Raw genomic sequence first — 25,312 nt, 5'->3', positions numbered from 1 at the left:
CAAGGTAAGATTTGGGTAAAAGAAGTACAAGTGTGTACGAAGATATATAACCCGTTTAGCAATTGCAATCAGATAAAGACATGGCTTGTTTTTCTCAAAATATATATATATATATATATATATATATATATATATATATATATATATATATATATATATATATATATATATATATATATATATATATATATATATATATATATATATATATATATATATATATATATATATATGGCAAACCAATAATTTTTTAAAAATTCAAAATAAATTGGAAAAAGCTTGGAACAAAATCAAAGTTTTGGACATTCTCAGATTGTTTTGGATCAAAATAAAGTTTTCGACAAAAGGACTAGTTTTGCAATTTTGTCTTTAGAGAATAGTAAAAATAAAACATGTTATAATAGGCCAGTTGAATTGGATAAATGAGTGGCTAAATGGGAATAGGGTTCGTGAGTGCGATGTGTACGAACCGTGCAAGTTTAGAAATTAGAACATGATTTATCTTTTTTAGATATAATTAATAATATAATTTTATAACTAAATAATAATAATGAATATTTAACAAAAAGTAAAATAAAAATACGTATAATATTTAAATGGGTTGACAAGTAATCCAATCCAAGTCATAGGAGGTTGATACATTTAATTAAAATATCAATCAAATCTATTAATTTTAGGTTAGGTTGATCTTTATAGGCTCTAAACATTAGTGACTATAGTAAATTATAAAATGGTCTGGTTGTATACAAATTGCACTTTTAGGGGTCGTTTGATAGTTGCTGACTAGGTTAGAAGCCGACTGGGTTAGAAATGCTGACTGAATACATATCTGATTGAGTTTATGCTGTTTGATTATTTATCTGAATGGTTGTGCTGAATGAAAAAATGACCATATTACCCTTGTGTCATCTCTTTGTGCTGGATAAAAAAATTATAAAACCACAAATTATCATATAAAATCCAAACTAAACATACATCAATTAAAATCCAAATACAAAGTGTAATACAAAATCCAAATACAAATTGTCATAAATAATAAAAAAAAGTACACCATTTAACGTGACCATTTGAAAGTAAATGATTAGCAATCTGGTCATACAAATTAGTCATATAGTTAACGACTTCTGAACCCCATTCTATGCCTTCTATGTTTTGACCCTCATTTCCTCCACCACCCACATTATGACTAACCATAGTGTTTTGTTCAAAGTTCGTAAATAATTCATCTTCAATATCGTATTTCCTTATAAAATTATGGACCGCAACACAAGAAATGACTATGTCTCTTTGCACTGGAAAAGGATAAGGAGTCATTTGTTTTAAAATTGGAAATCTCGCCTTCAATACACCATAAGCACGTTCAATGTAATTTCTAAGTTGTGCATGAGCATGATTGAACATTTCTTCCTTAGTAAAAGCTCTGTTTCTTCGAAAATCGGCTAACCAATACCTAGTATTGCGGTAGGGAGCCATAAATCCACAGGTGTTGGTGTATGCGGCATCACAAAGGTAATATTTATTTGTAGATGTATGACAAATTTATCATATAAATAATATAGATAATAAAACGTATAGTAAAGTTACAAACCTGGTGGAGGGAATGGAAATCCGGAAGTTGGGTTAAATGCAACTTCTTTCAAAACTTTAGAATCATGTGCTATGCCCTCCCATCCAGCCCATACAAAGGTGAATATCATATAAAAATTACAAATTCCAATTACATTTTGATAACATTCACCTTTTCCTCTTCCCCTATAACGAGTTTGTTGATCAACAGACACAACTGCATGTACAAGTGTTCCATCTAGTGCACTTATTGCTCCGGGAAATATCTGCATTAGCCGTCTATGTCGTTCTGAGGTATTTCTTGTTGAATTAGACGAGGTTGGTACTATAATTTCTCGTGCAAAACACATCATTGCACGTAAGACCTCATGAAAACATTGATGAATCGTTTGTGTGGAGTGATGAAATCTTTCTTTAACGGCTCGAAAACGTTCATTATGTCCTATAACATGTAAAAACATAGCCATCTTCTCTTCAACGCTTATCGTCCTACTAGATTGCAACCAATTTCTTTGTGTAAAGTGATTGCATAATAGTACAAATGCATCTTGTGAAAGACGTATCATATCGTAACATTGTATAGGACATCCGTGTATCAAATCTTGCGTATACACATATCCCTTTGCTACATGTTCGCTAGCTCTTATTCTTTTAATTATTCTTTGCCTTTGTCGAACCAACATCAACCAATACCACGAGAATATAAGAAAATATAAAAAGTCACATTCTTTATCCATGTATCTTGTTAGATGTCAAATACAAATTACATTTTAATCAATAAAATAACAATCAATAACATAACAATCCATAACATAACAAACCGTAACATGTAAATACGAAAAACATAACATTCCATAACATAACCGCACCTAAGAAAAACAATCCACAACATAACTAAACCATAGAATACTAATGTCTAACAATGAACCATAACATACTAAAGTCAAACAATGAACCATAACATACTAAAGTCAAACGTAACATGTAAATACTAAAGTCAACCAACTAATCCAAACTTTTTTCCCGCATTTGTTACCCACGACTCACAAGTTGACAAGTTAAGGCGCAACCAAATTTTCCTATTACCAGCACTTTCAGCAAATAACATAAGAGCAGTGGTGTATTTCGGATCATATTCTCCCCACTCCAAGATTGTCAACTTCGCCATACAAGCATCCATCTCCCTGTCAAGATTATTTGCTTCGGTGAATGCTTGTGCAGCCTTGATAATCTCTTTTCCAACTTCTTTCAACTCATCATCAAGTGTGGTTTCTTTAGGACCATTTCGTTTGCCCCCCCCCCCTTGTTTTTTGTCCGCCCAGATGATTCCTCACTAGTAGGTTGAGGTACTGTTGAGCTTAGGGTATCTGCATGAGGTGCTGGCTCATCCATCTCTGTATCCTCAAAATCATGTGTACCGAAGGTTTCATTGGGATGAGCTAATGTCGAAGATGGCCCCAAACTGTGAACACCGGTCGAGGTTGCCCCATCAAATAGTTGGGTACAAAGTTCAGGGCAAGGGAGGGGAGCATTTCTCAGCTTATCTACATACTTGCTCAACTGTTTGACAAATTTAATAAATATTATTAAAGTAGTAAAAGAATAATCTACTTTAAAAAATATGTATATATGTACCTTCGCTTCCGCTTCCCATTCTTCATTAGTCATGTTAAAAGAATTCGTAACGGGATTATAAATATTTCCTATTTTGTTTTTAAGTTTTAACCACACTGCATACTTTGCTTTTAAATAGTCATATCGGTTTTTCATTTGTTTTTTGTCGACAATAAAATTATGATCTGTTTTCAATTTCTCCGCGACCACAACCCATGAGCTTGCTTTTAGTCCGCTACCCTCCCGGCCATTGCTCGTTAATTCTTGTATACATGCTTCCAAAAAAGTTTTGTCCACCAATTCCGACTTCCAACTAACCCTAATTCTTTTATCTGCCATGTCTATTGTAAAAAGAAAAAAAATCTAATCATCCACATAACACACTTTTACAAATAGCTAACACTATTTGCTTGATGTCAATAAGATAAAACATATATTTTTTTGTTTAACCTAAAGATAATACAACTTGAAGACAATACTTGGGAGATATCATATACACACAGTACATAACTTGAAGATAAGATCTCATATATCAGTTTGGTAATACACATATACCTATGTAACAAATTCTAATCATTGTCTTGAGCATTTTGATCTTACACACAATTGCACATAAACATATCATATACACACAGTACACAATTCATTCGATTTAACAACTATATAAGGGGCTGTGATTTCACACATTAGTTCATACAGATTTCATACACAAGCAATTCATTCCTTCATATAGATAAAATCAGATTTCATAAACAAAAACAGATTATAAATTGATTTCATGCCAACCCTTTGTTCTAATTGAATCCAAGAATAATGAAAGAAGTAATTTCAAACCCTAATTTCAGAATGAAATCATCAATTTGACAGCAAACATTGAAGGGTTTTGTGATTTCAGAAAAAAAAAACGAAGAAACGTACCTGCAGTCGATCTCCTCACCGGGGTTGTGTCTTCGTCGCCGGAGCTGTATCTTCGTCGGCGCAGGAGGTTGGCTGGAAGCTGGAGGAAATTGTTGTGTCGTCGATGGCAGCATGAGCTGTTGCTGCTTGTTGTGCTGAATATTGAAGGAAGAGGAAGAATGAGCGGCGATTTGTGTTAGGGCGCAGGAGAAGAAAAATGCATCGGTCAGCCTCTTTTTTTTTTGGACCGAGTCAGCCCCTTGGTCATTGATTGCTTACCGAGTCAGCCACAATGGAGGCCCATCAAACAGTCTGACTACTGACCGGGTCAGCAGTCAGCTCTGACCAGACTGGGTAAGTACAAATCAAACGACCCTTTAGTCCAACTTGTTAGTTTCTACCATACGGTCCATAACTTTCTATTTTATTGTAGGTTTAGTCCATGATTTGTGATGATTTTTCTACCCTTCCTTATATATATATATATATATATATATATATATATATATATATATATATATATATATATATATATATATATATATATATATATATATATATATATATATATATATATATAACCAAGGAACCAATGTTTTTTTTTTCAATTTTTAGAACTTATTTTTTATTTAAAAAAAAAAAACTAAAAGTACAGAAATTCATAACTTTTTATCCTTTTTCCAATGATATAAATTTCGAATTTTTTTATTACTTCAAATTCACAATGTGAATCTTCGAAAATTCACAACGTGAATCCGGATTCACACGGTGAATCCGAAAAATATTTTTCACATTCACAATGTTAATATATGAATTTAGATATTTTTTCGATAAAAAATAAGCTCTAGAAATTGAAAAAAAGATTTGGTTCCTTGAAGAACCCATAATATATATATATATATATATATATATATATATATATATATATATATATATATATATATATATATATATAACTTTAATTAAAAAAATAAGATGATCCCACTCCAACGTTAAGCTATCGGTTGAGGGTACCTTTCAAACAACTCATGATACTACTAGATTACAACCCTTTAGTGGTACTCAAATTCAATTACTCGAACATTATCTCTTCATGAATTTTCCATAATTCACTCTCACACCCCTCCTCATCGCCCCTATGCCCTCCGTCTCTCAATTGTCGTTGTCATTAATCCTCAGCCAGCTTGTCGACATCGATGGAATTTTCACCTTAGCTCTGCTCTTCGACATGTTCTTCTTAGATCTACGTTTAGGTTTGTTTAAAATCATATTTATGTCATTTTAAAATATTGATTACCTTCATTAGCTATCCTATAGTCTTATTATAGATCTATCTATTTCTAAAAAATACATCAGAAACACTACAGAAGAAACACAAAACAGGAAAATTAACTCGTTTGACACTTTATTGAAGGAAATTATTGAAAACTTCAATTTCTTAACTCGCTGATTACAAAATAATGGATCATATGTGATTATATACTAAAACAAACACATTAGAATGTAACTAGGATTCTAAAATTGTAAACACTTAAACTTTCCTTGTTACTTTCCTTATTGCTCAAGAAAATTACAAAGACTTGGACATCACTTCAAGATAACCTTTGAGCTCGATCAGAACATGCCAAGTGGCCACATTTGTCTCAGCAAATTCGCCAACAAACACATTGTACCCGTTTTAATCTCTTTATAGTTTACATGGAAGATATCTCGTTGTACCCAAGCCGGTTCATGTATGTATGTATAAAATATTATTTTAGCTCTCCTATTTGTTGCGTTTGGATTAGTGGTGTGTTTTGGGTTCATATTTATGTATATAGTTGAGTAGATTTGGTTATGTAACTACTAGGGGATCCATCAACCGACCAAATTGTTTAGGTATGTTATGCAACCACATAGGTTTGGGATTATAGCAGTGTCAAATGAGACGAAAATTTGGCATGATACTTAAATCATCTTTGGCGTTTAAACATCCACCGAAGAAAATCCCAAATTACCCTTGAATAATCGACATGGTCTTACAACAATGATTTGGTTTATGACTTCTTCAACTCAGATATTAACAAGTAAATCCTATTATTATGTGAGATACTATTAAAACATGGACTTCGGCCAAAAATTACTATGCAAACATGATTTTTGAATTTACACAGTGGGTGATATTAACGTGTGTATGATGTTTTGTCCGCTACACAAAACTTACCACATTTTTATATTTGCATAAAGACTCATTTGGATAAATCAAGTAATCGGCAAATACAAAAATGTACTATTGTATTCGAACTTTTGGTTCGCCACACACGAGGAACACAATGTTAATAAATCTATACAACTTACAATATAAAAGTTTTAGAATATCATTTGACTATGTTTATGATAATACAAATACGATAAAAAAAAGTTAAATTTGACTTTCAAACCTATTTTAATTTATGTTTTGTCATACATGATGTGTTACATCATAAATTTGTTGGTGCAAGTCAGATTTATGATGATGGAAAGCACTCTTGATAATTATTAGGATAAGTTAAAGATTATATAAAAAAGCAATAGTACCACTAATAGTTATTATTATTATTATTATTATTATTATTATTATTATTTTCACAATTTCGTTTCTCAGCTAATCAGCTTTTAGGTCCAAATTTTGACATCAACTTGGTGGAAGTCGACATATTATAAATGTATTACGTAAAAAGGATGGATTGATTTCAGATACGAAAAATAGCTAATTTCTCCATTACATGGGCCCAATTAAGGGACAGGTCATGGAGGCCCGATCATTAACATCAGAATAAATTTTTTTATTATACAGCCCAATAACAGAGTTGCCTTAGGCCCAAATCAGAACAAACTTATTTTGTTTATAAGAATAAGAGGTAAAAGGATTAAAACTTAAAGAAAAAATAATATTAAATACTAAGGCTTAAAGGGGTTGAAACACCCAAAATGTATTATCATGTTTACAATCTTTTAAACCATTTGATCAAAAAAGTAGATTATTTCTGCCACAACATTTTTCAAAAGGTTTAATAATTGTCATGGAATGAAAATGTTAAGAGTCTTTGAGTCATCTCCACACCATCTGATGAATTCACTGCAATACTAAAAAATAAATATGAGTAGAAGTTAAGATTTCTTTCACAAAACAAACTTTTTGGCAAGACAAACTTTTTAGGACTATTAATTATTGAGGATACAAAACGCACCCACGTCTTTTCCATATAAAAGAAAATACGTTACTATTTTTTAGTAAGGAAATCATTTGAAAGAGTTTTTCTAATTTTTTTTTTCCTGAAAAAGTAAGCTCACATTGAAGGAGACAGGTGATATCAAAATCTACGCTACAAAAGAATTTAAAAAATAAACCAAATGCCTCTTAAGTCTTATCTCTTCAATCTCAAATTTTCTCCAACAGATCTTGTAGGTTTCACGATTGGTCCAATAGCATAGTGCCAAGTGTTTGTTGTAGTACCTAAAAAAGAACCTTATTTAACTGTTGTCTTAAATGTAACCTTTAAGAGAGGGATGAAAGGGGAAAGAAAATGAGTTTGTGATCAGATTTCCACGTGTGACTAATGAGTAAAGTGAATTCCTCGATTGGTTTGACATATGAAATAAAAATAAGGGCCCTTATTCGGATATTAATTTCCCCAAAACTACCACAACTCTATGCATATCGGTGGAAGGTAAATATGAATAGGATGAATTTTATCAATGTGTCACACTATTACTATGGCTGTGGAATAAAAAAAATTATACTCCCTCCATCCCAGATATCAATTTTGAAAAATTTACCTTTTTCATATTCCTTAAAGCATCTCTAGGAGAGGACAATACTAAAAAAAGGTATGCTTTAGTTTTATAAAACCACAAAATCTTCTACACACTCCTTCGAGGAAATGACAATAAAAAATGAGTGTGAATGAGTCTATGATTATGTTAACAACTAAATTTAACAGTAAATGCTTAACTCACGTACATGAAATTAAAATCGAATATTTTATTGCAACTAGTTTAGAAAAAATTAAATAATCATTAAGATAACACACTCCAAATCCAAATCACACTAAGGACTTTTTATTTCTTGCTCTTAATCATTGAAGTTGCAGATGTCATGGGGTCAAGACTTGCGTAATGGTTGTTTGATTATGGGTTATTGTGCTTTGAAAAGATCCCATACACCCCAACATCGTAATCTCATATAGCTGATAACTTATTTTATTTCCTTATTTTTATTATTTTATTTTAGATTTTTAGCTCTTTTTAATTAGTTTTGCATTGTATATTATTTATTTTCTTTTTCATGGATCGTATCGGGGACTTCTTATTTTGCATAAGAAATTTTGCAGGATTTTGGAGCTCATTGCGGTTGCGGTTTGACTGGAGTTGGGCTTAGTGGGCTTTCCGATGCATTGTTGGGCTTGGCCGATCCATAAAAGAAGATTTGGGCTTAAAAAGCTAAAGGCTTGGATGAAGTGGGCTTGTGAAGATGGATCTTGGACTTTTATTTTGGGCTTGAAGCATCCATATTTGAAGATAAAAGATGATTGGTTAATTTAAATCACATGGATATGGAGGGGACCAAGAGAATCTTTGGTAGTAGAAGGGTGGAGTGGAGGAATGAAGAGTTAATAGCATTACAACAACACGCGTGCGGGTGGGATTTCCGTCGCGCGGGTACCAGCGCAACTGCCCAGTTTTGGCATTTTGGTCATTTGGCACACCATAACCTGGAGGGATCAGATCCATTAGCTACATTCTCGATTTTTCACCATTGGAGATTTGTAGGAGGCGATTTTGGAGCCTGAAGACTCATTTCTTTTAATCTTTCCAAAATATTGGTAGTTTCTTTATGCAATTAGATTTTTGTGATTGTTTTTCTATCGCCATGAGTGGCTAAACTCTCTATTTTGGTAGACCTTGGCTAAAACCTCTGAATGTTTGTGGGTTTTTGAAGGATTTATGCTTATTTATCATTTATCTTATGTCTATGATTCTAGTTCATAATTTCTATGCTTGTTTAGTGTTTTGATCATGAGCTTGGTACTTTAATAAGCAATGTTGGTTTATTTCTTTGGTTTAGCATTGAATCATTGAATTTACTTAGAACAAGAGCTTTATGATGGTAGAAATCATCTCTAGTTTATGAATCATAACTCCTTTATGGATGTGTAAGCATTGACATCCTCTAGGAATTGGGGATTTCTTCATTCTTAAGGCTGATCAACTTCTTGGGTTCAATTGCTTCAATTGGATCTTTGATATTGATTCAGAAGGTGTATTGTGGGCTTCCCCGACCTCCATACTACCTATGAGAAATCATTTCTAGTTTATGAATCATAACTCCTTTATGGATGTGTAAGCATTGACATCCTCTAGGAATTGGGGATTTCTTCATTCTTAAGGCTGATCAACTTCTTGGGTTCAATTGCTTCAATTGGATCTTTGATATTGATTCAGAAGGTGTATTGTGGGCTTCCCCGACCTCCATACTACCTATGAGAAATCTTGGCATATCATGCTTCATGATTGTTAGAACCAATTTGGGATGAATGATAAGCTTCATGTTAAATCCTAATGATAAACACACAAATGTTCATTGTGTTGAATAGCCTTGGTTTACTAATTCTCTCCAATATTTAAGCATCTCACTTTCTTGCTTAATTGCAAGTTTTTAGTTATTAAAGTCTTTTAGTTTTCAAACAATCATAACACCCCCTTTTTAGTTTAATTGTAGTTAGTTAGTTTATTTACAATAGTTCTTTTAGATTGCATTGGTGATTGAATACAACCATTTCCCCGAGGATTGATACCCTTTTTTACCATTATATTACGTTTTATTTGCAAACAAAGGGTGTAATTTGCTTGGTGGACTTGACATCCCACCAAGTTTTGGCGTCGTTGCCGGGGAAATTGGTTATTGTTATTTGATTGTTTATGCCTAGGTCAACAAGAACCGGTGAACTAATCTACAATCCGGAAATTATAAAAAAAGCAAGAAGATTAAAAAAGCTAGCCAAACAAGCAAAGCAACAACAACTCGTTCAAGCTTCTTCCTCTTCTCTATTAATCAACATAGAAGATCAAGTTCATACTTCAAGTGATACCGACACCGAACCGAATTCTCTAATTGTTGGTCAATCCTTTAAAGACATCCCGTTTGAAAACTACATATCCATGAATCACACTCCACCTCACAATCCCAACCCAAACCCAAACAATCAAGATGCCAATACCTCACCCCAGCAACCAAGACAACAACAACAAGAACCTTTCATTGATATGCCACCTTGGAACCAATCCCCTCTTCAAAACTAACCCAATTATCCACCCCCACAACCACCGAACCAACAATTCCACCAAAACAAACAACCTCAAACCAATGCTTTTCAAGTTCAAGAACAAGTACATTACCTAAATCAACCCAATTACCAACACCCGCCAATGTACCAAAACCCAATGTACCCACAACAACCTCCTTACAACCAATACCCTAACTACCAACCTTATCCACCACCAATCTACAATCCCCAACAATACCCATATCTACCTTACCAACAACAACCCAATTATATGCAACAATATCCCAATTACCCATTTCCACCCAATCCCCCTCAAGAGTTGACACTTCGATAAATGATGGAGACGGATGTTACTCATACACCTCTTGCTATTGTTTATCCCGCAAACCGCCGAGGAATTGAATTGAAGTCAAGTTTCATACATCAACTTACCAAGTTCCATGGTTTGGATAGAGAAGATCCTCAAAAGCATTTGAAGTCCTTTCATATGATATGTGTTAGCATGTTGCCTGAACATGTGACATTGGATGATTTCAAGTTAACCGCATTCCCGCTCACCTTGGAAGATAAAGCTAGAGAGTGGTTATTCAACTAACCACTGGGATTTATTCACACATGGGAAGAGTTACTCAAGGCCTTCAAAAGCAAGTTTTATCCCACATCCCGGATATCAAGCCAAAGAAGTGACATTTTGGGGATTCGTCAAGGGGAGAATGAGACTTTTCATGATTTTTGGGAGCGATTCAATGAAAATCCACACATACAGAGAGAGAGAGAGAGCGAGAGAGCGAGCGAGAGAGAGAGAGAGAGAGATACAAGAAAACAAACGAACCTGCTATTCCAACAACCTGCTTGTATATAACCATGGTTGTAGAATTCACTACTCGGTAGCCGTTCGGTCGACTACCGAGTAGCGAGTATTTGAGAGTAATCGGATTCGGTAATTCATGTAGAAATATTTTTGAGGAAACTATATATGTCAAAATCATAAGTTAAAACCATAATTTTATTGAAATATATAACAAAATTAGATACATTTGAATACACAAAAACTGAAAAACACACAACGGTCTCACTTCGTGAATAATTACTTAAAGTTTAAGATATATGTAGTAATAATCACATGTGTATGTATTAAATAATAAATCATTAACTATATATATATATATATATATATATATATATATTAATCACCGAGTTGGCCGAGTTTTACAACACTGCTCACTTTAGTAACGGGCCAATCGGTGAGTACTCAGATTCTATAACTCGCCTCGGTAAGAGGATGAGTAGGGAGTACTCGGCCGAGTAATCGGCCAACTCGGCGAGTTTTATAACATTGTATATAACACAGTTTTAGCAAGATGTGTACAAACTTCAATAATAAAAGCCAAAAAAATGTTAATTTCTTCATGGAAATTAAAAATCTTGTGATGAAACAAAATAGCATAAGGCGAGAACATATCCAATGAATAAGTTGGCTAGGGATTCATCAAAGAAGATGTAAGAGGAAAACGAGGTATGTTGAATCACTTTCTAGATAGAGAAAGAGGAAGAAAACGAGAGATGTGAGGTGTGAGAATGAAGTAAAAAGAGCAAAGAAAGAGAGTAGATGGAAATGGTAGAGAGATAGTGGACGGAAGAAAGAATTTGATGGTTTTAGGAAGACATAGTGGTATACACAATGTCCTAGAGAGGTGATGATCGGCATCTCAGAGTGAAGATTAAGGCACATGGCAGGTGTGTGGAGTACATGCATTGGATGATACAGGCGGTGGATAGCATTTGTGTGTGTCTATTGAAGCCCCTAAAAAATTGTAAAATTGAGAAGCACGCATAGTTATTCATCAAAATCCCATGAAATTCTCTTAAAATTCCACAAAAAAATCCTCAATTATTAGACTAGAGGGAGTGGAGTGCGGTAAGGATGACATGACACCTATGTGGCATATGGAACACCCCCCCCCCCCTCTATGCGGTTTGGGGACTTGGGAGCGCTCCTCTCTCTCTCTCTCTCAATCTTCCTCCCTCTCTCTATCTCTCTTTTATTTCTCTTTCCTTTTTCCATGGTATACCACTCCTTGAGTATGGTAAGGGATTGTGGTAAAATGAGGGAGTGTGACACCACTCCCTCCAGCCTTAGAACCTCACCTACCTACTTTCCTAATATGTAAAGGTACGGATATATATATATATATATATATATATATATATATATATATATATATATATATACACACACATACACACACTAGTTTATAATCCGTGGAAACCATGATTGCAAAATTAATTAAACTTTTATAGTAAAAAACTTAAAATCATTAATCATTTATTTTAAATACATCATTAATTAAGAGATACTTTTTAGTTATATAAAGTTATAGTCATTAATTTAAATAAATACATGAAATTATATAACCTTATGATCTATATTAATTTTATTTTAGTTTTTATTCTAATGTTATTAATTTAAAGTAATTAAAGTGAGAAATTTAAATTTTGAAATTTGAAATGAATAATCAATAGGTTGACAAACGACATGACATTAATTAAAATGTCTAATAGGATGACACATGGTAAAAGGTGTAGACAAACTCGGATAAAAAGATTCGAGTCTTTAGGTTGGAGTGACTGGTGTCACACTTGCTACAGTCCACGTAGGCGCCACGTTACATTTACCACACTGCAACCAAATTTTGTCATTTACATGACATGGGTTATCACACTTGCAATGCAACTTTTTCGTAATATTTATTTTATATAAAGAAATCAATATAAACAAGTTATTTTAATAAAAACTTAAATTTTATTAACTTGATAGAAAATCATACTTGCAATTAAAAACCATAATATACTTAAAATTAAACTAACACACAACAGCACTAGAAATTTAAACACACAACCTACTAGAAATTAGAAGAAAACGAACTTAAATTTGACGTCATTTAGGACACTGTCTTACAATTTACCAAAACTCAACATGCGGGAAATGTTTTGTTGGTTTCTTCACGGAAAGCCTCTAGAGCATTCACAAACAAAGTACTTTCGTTTTCACTTTACTTGGCTTCACTCACCACCCTATGAAACACATTGTTAACTGAGTTGAAACAAAACTCGTACATCTCCATTTGGAGAAGATGATATTTGTTTCGAGATACAATGGTTTCGTGGTTGGATCTTTCGAAGGCCCTACTCTAGAAAGTACTCACAGTGAGGTTAATGTCGACTGTGTCTTCTGTCTTCTGTAACATCAATCCACGAACGTATGATCTCTTCATCAGTTTACCAAACACGAGCCATTTTTTAGCGATAAGGTTTTAACGAAGATGGAAAATAAGTTAGGAGAATTAAATTAAGAAGATTTGAATGAGGTGAAGAATGAAGAATGATGGTTTTTATAGTTGAGGATTAAGGGACTAAAATTTGAAATTTCGAAAAAAAAAAATTATATATTTGAAAAAGATGTATTTTTTTGAAAATATGGCATTTTGAAAAATGCAAAATTAATTAAATGGTTAAAAAAAGGAAAATGGGTTGATTTTGTTTCTCTCTCATCGATGAAACTTCATTGAGTAGCCGACCGAGCTCAGCACACCGAATGGTCGGCCCACCTGGTGTTCGCTGAGTATGTCGAGGTTTTCGCCTAGTGCATTCGATTGAGTCTTAATGACGGCCCATGCAAAGGCTCGATTATAGTATTTGTCGAGCTTTTTGAAAAGAAAAAAATGTCTGGCCCAGAACTCATTAAAGTGGCTCGATTATTAATTTTTATGACCCTCTTATTATCTCTATGAAAAAGATATTATTGTATTATTGTTACTTGTGAAACGAGTTTTTAATTTCTTGTACACTTGTACCATGTTAGCCCTATGTCGTTGGCCATTTGTTACTGGGCTCTATAGCGTTTGATCAAGTCCAATAAGAGAGTTGCCAAAGGCCCAAAGCAGAACAAGGATATTTAGTTTATTTATAAGAGGTTAAAGGAATAAAATTTAAACAAAAAATAACTCTTAAATATTCAGGTTAAAAGGGTTAAAATACCCAAAATGTACTATCATGTACACAATCTTTTAAATCAATTGATTAAAAAAAAGTGGGATTATAATATTACCACATCATTTTTCAAAACCACAAACAATCGTCATATTGTGAAAACACTGCATTTTTCAACTGAATATATAAAATTTCTACAACCAATAATAAAATTTATTCCACAAATATATCAATACTAAAAGAACTTTGTTGAAAGAAAGAAAAAAGAGTTTGAAATAATATATGATTAATTTATGTAAGTAATTAAAATACAAAAAATATGTTAAATAATACATTTTACAAATTTTGAATTTCGATTATTCAAACTCATGAGGGTGCAATGGCTTCTTCCACCACCTCATTTGTAGGCGTATCAACATCCGGTAGACGGTTAAGAACCTGAATAAATGATGTTTAAAAAATATCTGAGAAAACATCTTACCGGATTAAGTCATGTCCTCATTAAGTCAATTAAGTAAAAAAAAAACAAAATCAAAGTTGACTTTGACTTTGACTTTTGCTTACCTCGAACAAATGCCAAGAAACAAAAGCATCTGTGGCTGCATAATTCAGTTGTTCTTTTGACAAAGGATTCGCCTCCCAATTTCCTAATCTAATTTTCGAGGGTTTTGGAACCTGAAAAAAAAGACAGTTAATTCAGTTAAAATGTTCTATAGCTTAAATAAACGTTGGAATTTTTTATTTATTTATCTTTTACGTAGAAAGGGTAAAAGGTAAAATGAGCAAGGAGGAAGTAATATAACCTCTTTGCAAGTGAGAGCCTCAGTTAATGATGACAAACTCCAACTCTTAGGCTCTCTACCAAGCTTTTGATTGGCTAAATATGACAAATCTTCTAAACCATCTACAGACACATTATGATCATTGAAAACCTTATGAGCATCACCAGCTATTCCCACTCCAACCTGTTCATAAAAATCTGATTAGATTCAACAATTAGGGTTTACAAGTTGCAACATTAACATACTTTCACAGATTTGGAATCCCCAAGAAGTGACTTTAAGCTTTCAGGGAATCCAGAATGAATAACATGCATTACATGACAACTTGCAGCATCTGCACATATCTGTAGAACTGCAGCCTTCCCTTGTTTTACACCTTCATGATTCAATAACAAATGAATCATAAGTAAAAGTATGTGAAGATTTATAAGAAGGATATTGAGTTCTGATAGGATTATAAGAACCTTTCCTGAAAGATGGTCTCCATTCAACGTCAAATCCAATAATAGCACGACCTCCATCTTTCTTCTTGAGTTCAACAAACTTTAAGAGCTCATCTGCAGCTTTTTCCACCTCTGGGAATGTTCTACTGTAAACAATATGACCTTTAAAAGCCATTGCAGGGTATCTCATCTTTATATTATCTGAAACAGGAATCACAAAGAAGATGCTTATAAGTTAGTGATACTTCAAATCCATGAAATTAGTTGAATTATAGAGATCCGTTATCTGAATCCTGATTTCTGACTCATTTCATCATTTCTATTCCCGATTACAGTGGCAACAGTGCCCAAAAGCTTGAATTTCTCCGTTGACAAATTTCCTTTGTTTACAGATACATTACAACCTAGCTAATTCAAAAATAATTTACAAAGTGAAGTAGATTACCACGATTGGAAGAATCACTCGGGTTAGAAAACCGATTTCTAGGGCAAGGTAATAACGAGATCGAACTTGAAGGACCAACTGAAGAGCTGTTAAATGACAATGCAGACCGTGTAAACAAAGAATCAGGCAATCGCCGGCGAGTTCTCGGACGATCTCCGTCGCAATTGGCGACAGATTTCTTGGACGAGGAAGAAGAAGCGGCGGATTCAATAGCAGCGTCAATTGACTGAAGTTCTTCGTCGGTGAAATCCAGATCCCAGTCTGAGCAGACGCTAACAGTAGATGATGGTTGAATTAGGTCATTTTTGGGGATTTCCATGAACAGGTTGGACGCAAAGTAGCTACGCCGGCGTGAAAAGTTTGAACGGTTTTGTGTTTCGAGGGAAATCCTTGGTTTGTATTTACATTGTTCGCCCCTTATTTATTTTCTTCTTTCCAATTTCAGTCTTTTGTTTTTATTTTCCTTTCTTTTTAAAAGTTAGTTACACGAGGGTCAGTTGCAAAATATGACAACCAGTTATGTCTCCATTTCTAATCTGGTCGCCAATTAGAAAAGTTATGTTTAGGCTACTTGATATATATATATATATATATATATATATATATATATATATATATATATATATATATATATATATATATATATATATATATATATATATAGGGTTAGGTTCATGTGAGAGTACTAGATTTTGTGAGACGAGGAGACCAAATCTTGACCACTCATCTTGAATAATCAAAGGCTGATGTTAATTTAGATTAAACCATAAAATAGGCGGTGACATTTTTGTAAATTAATGAAACTTTGGGATTAGATCAAGACACAGAGGGGCAAAAATGGAATTTTGCATTCTTTTTCATTCAGCACACAAAAACACCCAGTATTCTTCCTAAAAACCCTAGATACGAACACTAAAACTCATTTGATCCAAATCTCAATCATCGTTCTGCTTCCAGAAATTCATCTTCCGATTGTTACACAAAAACCCTCGATAATCAACTAGAACACTAACTTCTTGTGATTTTGAATTCGTCATCTTCGATTTCTCTTTGGATCGATTTCATTTGTGGAGTTCTGCACTTTAATCCCTCGATAAAACCCTAAACTTACTTACTTTGATTCTTATCGAATATTTCTATCAAAGAAAATGGATACATCAACACGTGCTTCAGAATCTACACCATCAGATCATCTAAATGACATTATTACCAAAACTTCTCAAGAATTCCATGTATTTTCAATAGTTCTGTTAATTATCATTATATATCATTGTTCTCGTTTGATAACAAGGATGTTGCTTCAAGGATTGATCTTCTATTGTTGCTCCATTCTCCAAATCTACATACTGTTAGTGATTAGGGTTAGGTAAATACCCATTATTAGGATCATAAAGTGAAATAGGTGAAACGAAATGAAATAAGATGCAAGATATACCATACCTTCAAGAAGCAAGCGAAAATGTAGAAAATAACATTAAATTAATCTGCAAAATCGGTAGTAATCAAACTAGCAGGAGTAAGGACCTTGTGCCAATGCATTTCAAAGTATTGAAGATTTTACCACTGTTTCAAAAATTGTTGGTTTGAGAGATTTTTAGAATCGTTTGACTGGTACCTTGTTGAAAGATGAAATTAGGTGACAATTCCCTGGTATAAGTATTATGATTAGATTTTTTATTTTTCTAAACATAACATATAACATATGAAGGGAAAATGATGATTAATTAAAGAATGAAGAAAATACTTTTAAACTGCTACACTTTTAAGCTCAAACTTTGACTTTATAGTTTATAATTCTAATATTATGCAACTGTTTGTGCTAACATTAATTATTTTCATGCAACTAATATTATAACAAGAATGAAAAAATCAAAAATAAAAATGATGACAGCGGGTAGAAGTAATGAAGTGGAAACTTCAACAGGCAAATAGTTGGTTCAAAAAAGAAAATTTGTTTCAGATTAATCATAAATCTAAGTTGATCTTCTGATTCCGGCTCCTTATTCTCATTCTACTTGAAATTCATCTTCCTCCCCAAGAAATCTTCACGACAAAATGCTAAAAACATCCCTCCCGATTCCGTTTTGTTCGACAAATCTTCCATAATACATCGTGGTTTCGTCGATCTGAAGCGATTTCCGATCCAAATGTTGTTCAAGAATACATTTTGTTTCCCAAATCTCTCGATAAAAACCCAATCTCTAGAGAAAACCCTAAGCTCGTATATACCTAAGCTCGATTGAGAATACATTTGTTTCCGATAAAAATCACCTTCCCAAATCTCTCGAGAAAAACCCTATGAAACTGAATTAAAAATCTTCATCTGATTCAAAAAAAAAATCAAATTTATCCCTTTCGGGTTAGATTATGGATTTTGATTCTGATTATGAAGCTACCAATTCTGATTAGGATCATCAAAAACGGATCGTTCAACACAATCTGGTAAGATAAAACTAATATGTCTTTTAGTTTGTTTTTTATGCAATTCTATTTTCTATAAATCCATGGATTAAGTTTGAATCACTTGTAAAAACATAGTATATGTATTAAAGTTTGATTTTTGTTGTTGAAATAATACTAGTGTTATTATATTTGTTCTAATTCATGAATTTTTTTAGTATAGCAATGGAATTGATTACTGCAAAAAGGGTTGGTGGAATATTCACTTAGAAACATAGGTTTTATGGATAACAAAAATCTTGAAATATTGTGTTACATGTATTTTGAAAAGCTTTATACACATACCATACGTAATCTCAAGATGGAAATATCTGAAGAAACAAGGGAATGGAGAAATTCCATTATAACGAATTTGATCATCATCATTTTGTGCATTCATCATGTCATTCTCATACTGAATGTGAGTACCTAGTTAACCTTGGATAAATCACATGTGGAGAATTCAACTAATATTTGTACTGATAATAACAATATGTAATTGAACACATGTGGTCGTTTTACAAAGATTCAAGTTACATGTTGGTTATATTGGTTAATAAATGAAAGTTTGTTGCCATAATGGCTAAAAGGTAAAGTACAATGTCTATATTAGTAGCAAGAGTAAAGTATGTTACTATTTTACGTAATTTTAAGTATTATGATATAACAATCTTATGGTTTCATAATTGATATGTTAGGTATTCTGATAAGATAAACCATATGTACTTCATAACTTGATTTTTTTTATTTTATTTAGATGATATAGGAGTTTTTACACATTGAAGTCTAATTGTTTATCATTTTTTATAGTATATAATACAAGTTTATAGTTTATAACGTCAATCTTATGGAATGTTTGTGTTAACATTAATGTAACACATGTGATCATTTTATGGAGGTTCTATATATTAGTTATATTTGTTAATCAATAAAATTACGTTGTTATAATGGGTAAAAAGTAAAGTACCATGTTTATATTAATAGCAAGAGTAAATCGTGTTGTTGTTTTCTGTAATTCTAGGCATTATGATATGACATGCTTATTGTTCATAGATTATATTCTAGGAAATTCTAGGTATTATGATTTTACATGTTTTGGAATGTTGCAACAATTTGAACTTTATTTTAATTTTTTTATAATATATAATAAAATTTATTCGTTAAAAAACCAAATATAGTTATAAAACATTGTCTATATTAGTATCAAAGTTAAAGTATGTTGCTATTTTACATAACTCTATGTATTCTAATATTACATGTGTATGGTTCATTCTTGATAATCTATGTATTCTGATAAGATAAATTGTATTTTGATATGACATGCTTATGGTTCATAGATGATATTCTAGGAAATTATAGGTATTCTAGTTTTACATGTTTTAGAATGTTGCAACAGTTTGAACTTTATCATAAATTTCACATACTATATAATAAAATTAATTACTTAGAAAAACAGAATATACTTATACTATATTGTCTATATTCGTATCAAAGTTAAAGTATGTTTGTATTTTTCGTAATTCTATGTATTATAATGTGACATGCTTATGGTTTATTCTTGATATTCTATGTATTTTGATATGATAAATTATACGTTACTTCATAAATGATTATTTTTTCTGTGTATTCTAATTTCATTTGATACTCTAAGTTATATTTACTTTTCAGGAATATGAAAAACGTTTGAAAATGTGTTCAAAATAGTTTTAGTTAAAAAATAGAATATGGAAGAAATTATTTCTAATTATGTATCTATGTTTCCAAATGACAATAGAACAAAAGTATAACAAAGAAGTTCAATGACTTATTTTCAGGCACTATGTTTTCAAGTATCAATAAGCCAGAAAATGAAAAATAGCAGGTTGGAGTTAAAGAAACACAGAAACAAGGAACATGGAAATGGTTGAAAGCTGAAGATGGCGACCAAGTGAATATTTTTTTTTTGTTGATGTAGGTTGATGAAATAAAGAATTGAAGCAAGAGATGCACTGGAAACGAGTGAAAAATAGAATTGTTGTAAATTTGAAAGTTTGAAAAAGTGGTTATGTAACATGAAAGCATTTTCTTTTGTTATTTTTTTAAAAAAATTAGATATTAATGATTACTTAATGTTTTGTAAATTAATTGGTATGGTTGATTATATGATTACTGTTTAATTCTATGTTTGGTAATATGATAACCACTTAATGGAAAGGTTGGAAATATGATTAGTCCTAATGTACATGTATATTGTTCTAAAATAAATAATATATGTTGTCTATACATATAGATTGTTCCTACATAATAATATTATAGACTAACTCCTAACATGTATAAAATTAGAATATTCTGAAAGAATAAAATATGTTGTGTGTACATATAAAATATTTTTACAAAATAATGTTATAGTTTGAGTGGTAACATGTATAGAACTATAATATTAAAATTAGAATATTCTAATTTGTAAAAGTGTAACGTCCCAAAATTCAAGACTAAAAATTTCTTTTAATAAAACATTACGTTAAGCAAATTCATCATTTCAAAACATAAACAAAGTATTAGTTTCCAAAATACATATTCGTTATCAGAGTAAACATTCCCAGGCTGTCTAAACTATGGTGTGTGCCATGCGATCACCCCAAGCTTTTCCCTCCGCTACCGGAAGTACCTGAAAACAAAACTGAAAACTGTAAGCACGAAGCTTAGTGAGTTCCCCACCCTACTATATACCATGCATAACCACATACTGCACATACCGGGCCACACCCACTATCCTGGGCCTCGCCCGCTACAACGGTCTCGCCGTCCCAGGCCCCGCCTGGCTTCGAGCCCCGCTCGGATACAGATCTGTTTCACTTAGGCCTCGCCTGTCACAGGGCCCCGCCCACTAACATATAATAGCACATACACATATCACATAACATCACATAAGCTAAACACATACTAACGGCTTCTTGTTCTAAGGCCTCGCCTATCTCTGGGCCCCGCCCTTGTCCTGCTACTGATGAGTCATGGAACCCCGTCCATACTCCCGATGATAGTGAGGTACGGGCCCAACCCACCCTCACTCCTTCCCTAACTTAGGCCTCGCCCCTGCTTTGCTGCTACTGAGATGTGGAACACCATCCACACTCTGCTATTGGTGAGATACGGGACCTCGCCCACACTCACCTCCCTACCAGGCACATACAAGTATCACACAGACAACAAGTATAAACTACCATTTAAACCATTCCTTGGGCACCCGCCCTCTATCATTGGACCTCGTCCCGAATATCATACTAGCATACTGGGCCTAGGGCTAATCCCTGGGTCTTTTACTCATAACTACATGGTCCGACATTGTGGCCGTAGACCCATTCATACACAGGGAAACTCACCTGATACTGCTGAACTGCTGCTGCTAATTCCTTTGACCGCTACCTGACCACTGACTCCAGACTGCTGCTCCACTAGCTCCCCGAGCTACCAATATCAACATAACACTTAGTCTAACTGACCTTCGAAGGTCAACTAAGTCAACTCTTGTCAAAGTCAAAGTCCTTGTCAAAGTCAACCTTCCAGGTCTACCCTACTCGCCAAGTCCACTTACTGACTCGCCAAGTTCTTAAACTCAAAGTCCTTCCAATCGCGACTTGACTCGCCGAGTCAGCCCCTGACTCGCCGAGTCTACAGATTCCCGAATCTTGTCCTGACCAACTCAGTGAGTCCTTGCTCGACTCGCTGACTCGAGTCTTAACTCGAAGGGTTTGGGACTACACGACCTGACTCGCCGAGTCTAAGAACAAACTCGCCGAGCACAAGGCAATCTTCATCCAACTCGCCGAGTTCATGCCCATCTTCATCCGTCTCGACGAGCTGTTCATCCCACTCGTCGAATTCCTCCTTATCTTCATGCTACTCGCCGAGTCCACTCGAAGGACTCGCCGAGTCCATTCGGATCTGCTTACATGCAGAGGACTTTCTAGTCATGCATGGACTCCAAACTGTAGATCTACCCTTCCCAAGCGTATCCCCCACGTAAAGTTGCAAACTTTACGTGTAGAGAAGGAGATCTAGGCACAATCCACCATAAACTAGGGTTTAAGGCCAAAGGGGCTCCAAAATCGACTCAAGGGCTGATACTTTATGCTTCCCCAGCTCATAACACACTTGGATCTGAAGTAGCAACTCCAGATCCGGCTTCTAGCTCACTTGGGTGGCAAACCATGGCTTAAAATCCCCAAATCTCACAACCATAGAAGGTTTAAAAGAGAGAAACAAATTATTACCTTCAAATACTCAGAAATGTTTCCCAAATCTTCAGATCCAAGACCACTTCTTGAAGCCTCAATGATTTCCCCTTCTTCTTCTTCCTTCAAATCACTCAATATGGCTTGGGAGCTTGAATGGGCAACAATGGGGTTTGGGGTTCGATGCTCTGGGTACAAGAGGCAGTAAAAGGACCCTATGAAGGAGGTTAAGGCGTTTATAAAGGCTCCAAGTCCCGAATTTAGGGTTTTCCTCGCACAGACCAGACTCGCCGAGTCACCTTGGCCGACTCGCCGAGTCGGTCACTTACTCCTCGACTCGGATCCCGCTCGGACTCGCCGAGTCCCTCCTTGGACTCGCCGAGTCGACCCCTAAACTTAGGGTTTTCTTTCCCTTTCTTGGCCTTCAAAACTTTGGGTGCTACAAAAAGTTGATTCGTTTTAAGTTGATTATTATGAATATTTTGGTTTCATTTAATTACTTGATATTATACTTATTATGATTTATTTTTAATTTAATTATTCTAATTATTATGATATCGTTTAATAAGTTATATTCATAAAGAATAATGTTATAGGTTGGATACTAACATGTATAGAAGTAGAATATTCTAAAAGAACAATATACATGTTCAATGTACATATAGAATATTCGTGTAGAATAATCTTATAGGTTGAGTACTAACATGAATAGAAGTATAATATTATAATTAGAATACTCTGATTTGCAAAAGGTGATTTGTTTTAAGTTGATTATTCTGAGTATTATGATTTCGTTCAAATTTGTATGTACTGTTAATAAGACGTAATTAATGCGTATATATAGAATATTCTAATAGAATAATTTTGTACTTTGTCTGTTCATGTAGAATAATATGCATAATGTTCTAGGATAATCTAAGTTATATGTAAAATATTCTAATATTATGAAATTGTATGGAATATTCTGATATTAAAGTGTAATATTCTAAATTGTGTTATAACATTTAAAATGAACTTATATTACATAAGATTCTAATATTATATTCAATATTCTGAATATACATAACATTCTAACAAAATAATTTAATTAGGTTGTCTATATTTAAGTTACAACTTAATATTCTTATAGAATAATGCTATAGGCTGTTTGTATATGTAGAACATTCAAAATAGAATGTAGCACTAAATGATTATATGAACATCAAATATCGAACCAGAAGATAACAATATATATGTAAGAAACTTAAAATAATGCACAATTTATTTGTAAATACCAATGTAAAAGTAAAAACATAGAATATAGTGTTATCGTTTTATTCAATTACCTCATATACATCATTTGAAACCAAACCAAAAAAATATAAGCAAATTTACAACATCCCACTACATAGAATGAGACTCTCCAGGAAATTATTATCGAGCCACATTCTCTACAGTTTCATTCAAGACTTACCTAAAAAGTTGTAATGATAGAAAACATGAAAGTTTTAGCTAATTTCATAATTGTATGTACCACTTTACACTGTGAAAGGGGTTTAATGGGTATTAGGAACAATGTTTAAAGTTGCACAAATGTAAAGAACAAATTCATTAAGAAAGAAATAAAGAGAGTGCAAGGAGTAAATTAAACCAACATCCTCATTACAGATTTCGATTCTAAAGATGAACCAAGTCCTCATCATCCATCAACTTCTAAGCCACTTTAAATCTTTATGGACCAAGCACCATTGAAACCAACATGTCAATATGCTTCTTGAAGTTCTCATCATTAATTAATGGTGGTAAGATATGGATAATATGATTCTTCTAACATTTGCATTGAACATTTGCATCGATGACAGTTGTATATCTTCAATCGCTGACAAAAAGAATAAGTACACCAGTCATACTAAGTTAAGAAAAATCATCTTGGAATTTGGGGTCAATATCATTAAATAGTAACAAAGTTTAAGGGTGGGAAGGAAGGAGTGATCTATTAGACTCTACATCAAACTCTTTATTTATTCAGGACTTTCATCAAACAGGTAAAGTGCATGTATAATGTAAGAGAATTGGCTCAAGAACAATAATAGATTTGTACATACCTCATTTATTTTATAGAATGAGCACAAAATAACTCGAAGATACATTGTTTTTGCTTGCTTATCTTCATTTAATATGTGCTCGAATGTACAGAAAAAACCAAAAGCTTGATATTGATAATCAATGACTGAAATCAAATACTTGAAATGATAATAGATTCAAGATGAAGTTAAATTGATAAAACACCTGATTTGAGAGTAAAACTTGAAGCATCAATCAGATGGAAATCGATATCAGTTGATGATTGATTACCAATGTTGATGAATGGCTAAAAATCGTTGATCTAAAATTAAATTGAAGCTTGAAGTTGTTGAATATCATACTTTTAGTTACGATTCCATTAAATGAAGGGGGCAACTTTCTATGAAGGATTGGTAAAACTTGATTGCGATTGAGAAATCATCAGCCAACAAAAGGGGCGACTTCTCTGTTACGATCAATGTCTTGGTAGATGAATCGAAGAAGATGAACTCGTAAATCACAAAAATTGTAGATGTAGAAGAATGTAGAACATGATTGAACAAAGTCACTAAGATTC

At 33.2% G+C, this 25,312-nt stretch overlaps 2 protein-coding genes across 4 annotated transcripts; both read right to left on the bottom strand.

The window, feature by feature from the left end:
- Positions 1-894: 894 nt before the first annotated feature.
- Positions 895-3,519, bottom strand: LOC145058761 (uncharacterized). The gene is made up of 6 exons (XM_079006659.1): positions 3,202-3,519; positions 2,917-3,126; positions 2,653-2,818; positions 1,739-2,008; positions 1,060-1,292; positions 895-918 (listed from the first exon to the last, which is right to left on the bottom strand). Exons 1-6 carry the CDS (start codon positions 3,517-3,519, stop codon positions 895-897), a joined length of 1,221 nt encoding a protein of 406 aa, XP_078862785.1.
- Positions 3,520-14,641: 11,122 nt separating this feature from the next.
- LOC145095003 (3'-5' exonuclease-like) lies at positions 14,642-16,458 on the bottom strand. 3 transcript variants are annotated; one of them, XM_079032960.1, is made up of 6 exons: positions 16,043-16,458; positions 15,619-15,798; positions 15,472-15,530; positions 15,176-15,337; positions 14,937-15,047; positions 14,642-14,810 (listed from the first exon to the last, which is right to left on the bottom strand). In XM_079032960.1, the coding sequence occupies exons 1-6, from the start codon at positions 16,359-16,361 to the stop codon at positions 14,739-14,741; spliced, it is 903 nt and encodes a 300-aa protein (XP_078889086.1). In that variant the 5' UTR covers positions 16,362-16,458; the 3' UTR covers positions 14,642-14,738. The 3 variants fall into 3 exon arrangements, with proteins under 3 accessions (XP_078889086.1, XP_078889083.1, XP_078889076.1); XM_079032957.1 differs by having other exon boundaries at positions 15,400-15,530; positions 16,046-16,458; XM_079032950.1 differs by having other exon boundaries at positions 15,400-15,530; positions 16,043-16,456.
- Positions 16,459-25,312: the final 8,854 nt, after the last annotated feature.

This window comes from Lactuca serriola, chromosome 1, assembly GCF_051521515.1.
Source record: "Lactuca serriola cultivar US96UC23 chromosome 1, Lser_US96UC23_V15, whole genome shotgun sequence".
NCBI classification, from domain to species: domain Eukaryota; kingdom Viridiplantae; phylum Streptophyta; class Magnoliopsida; order Asterales; family Asteraceae; genus Lactuca; species Lactuca serriola.
The sequence above is the reverse complement of the archived record's forward strand: the minus strand, read 5'-3'. Positions and strand labels throughout refer to the sequence as shown.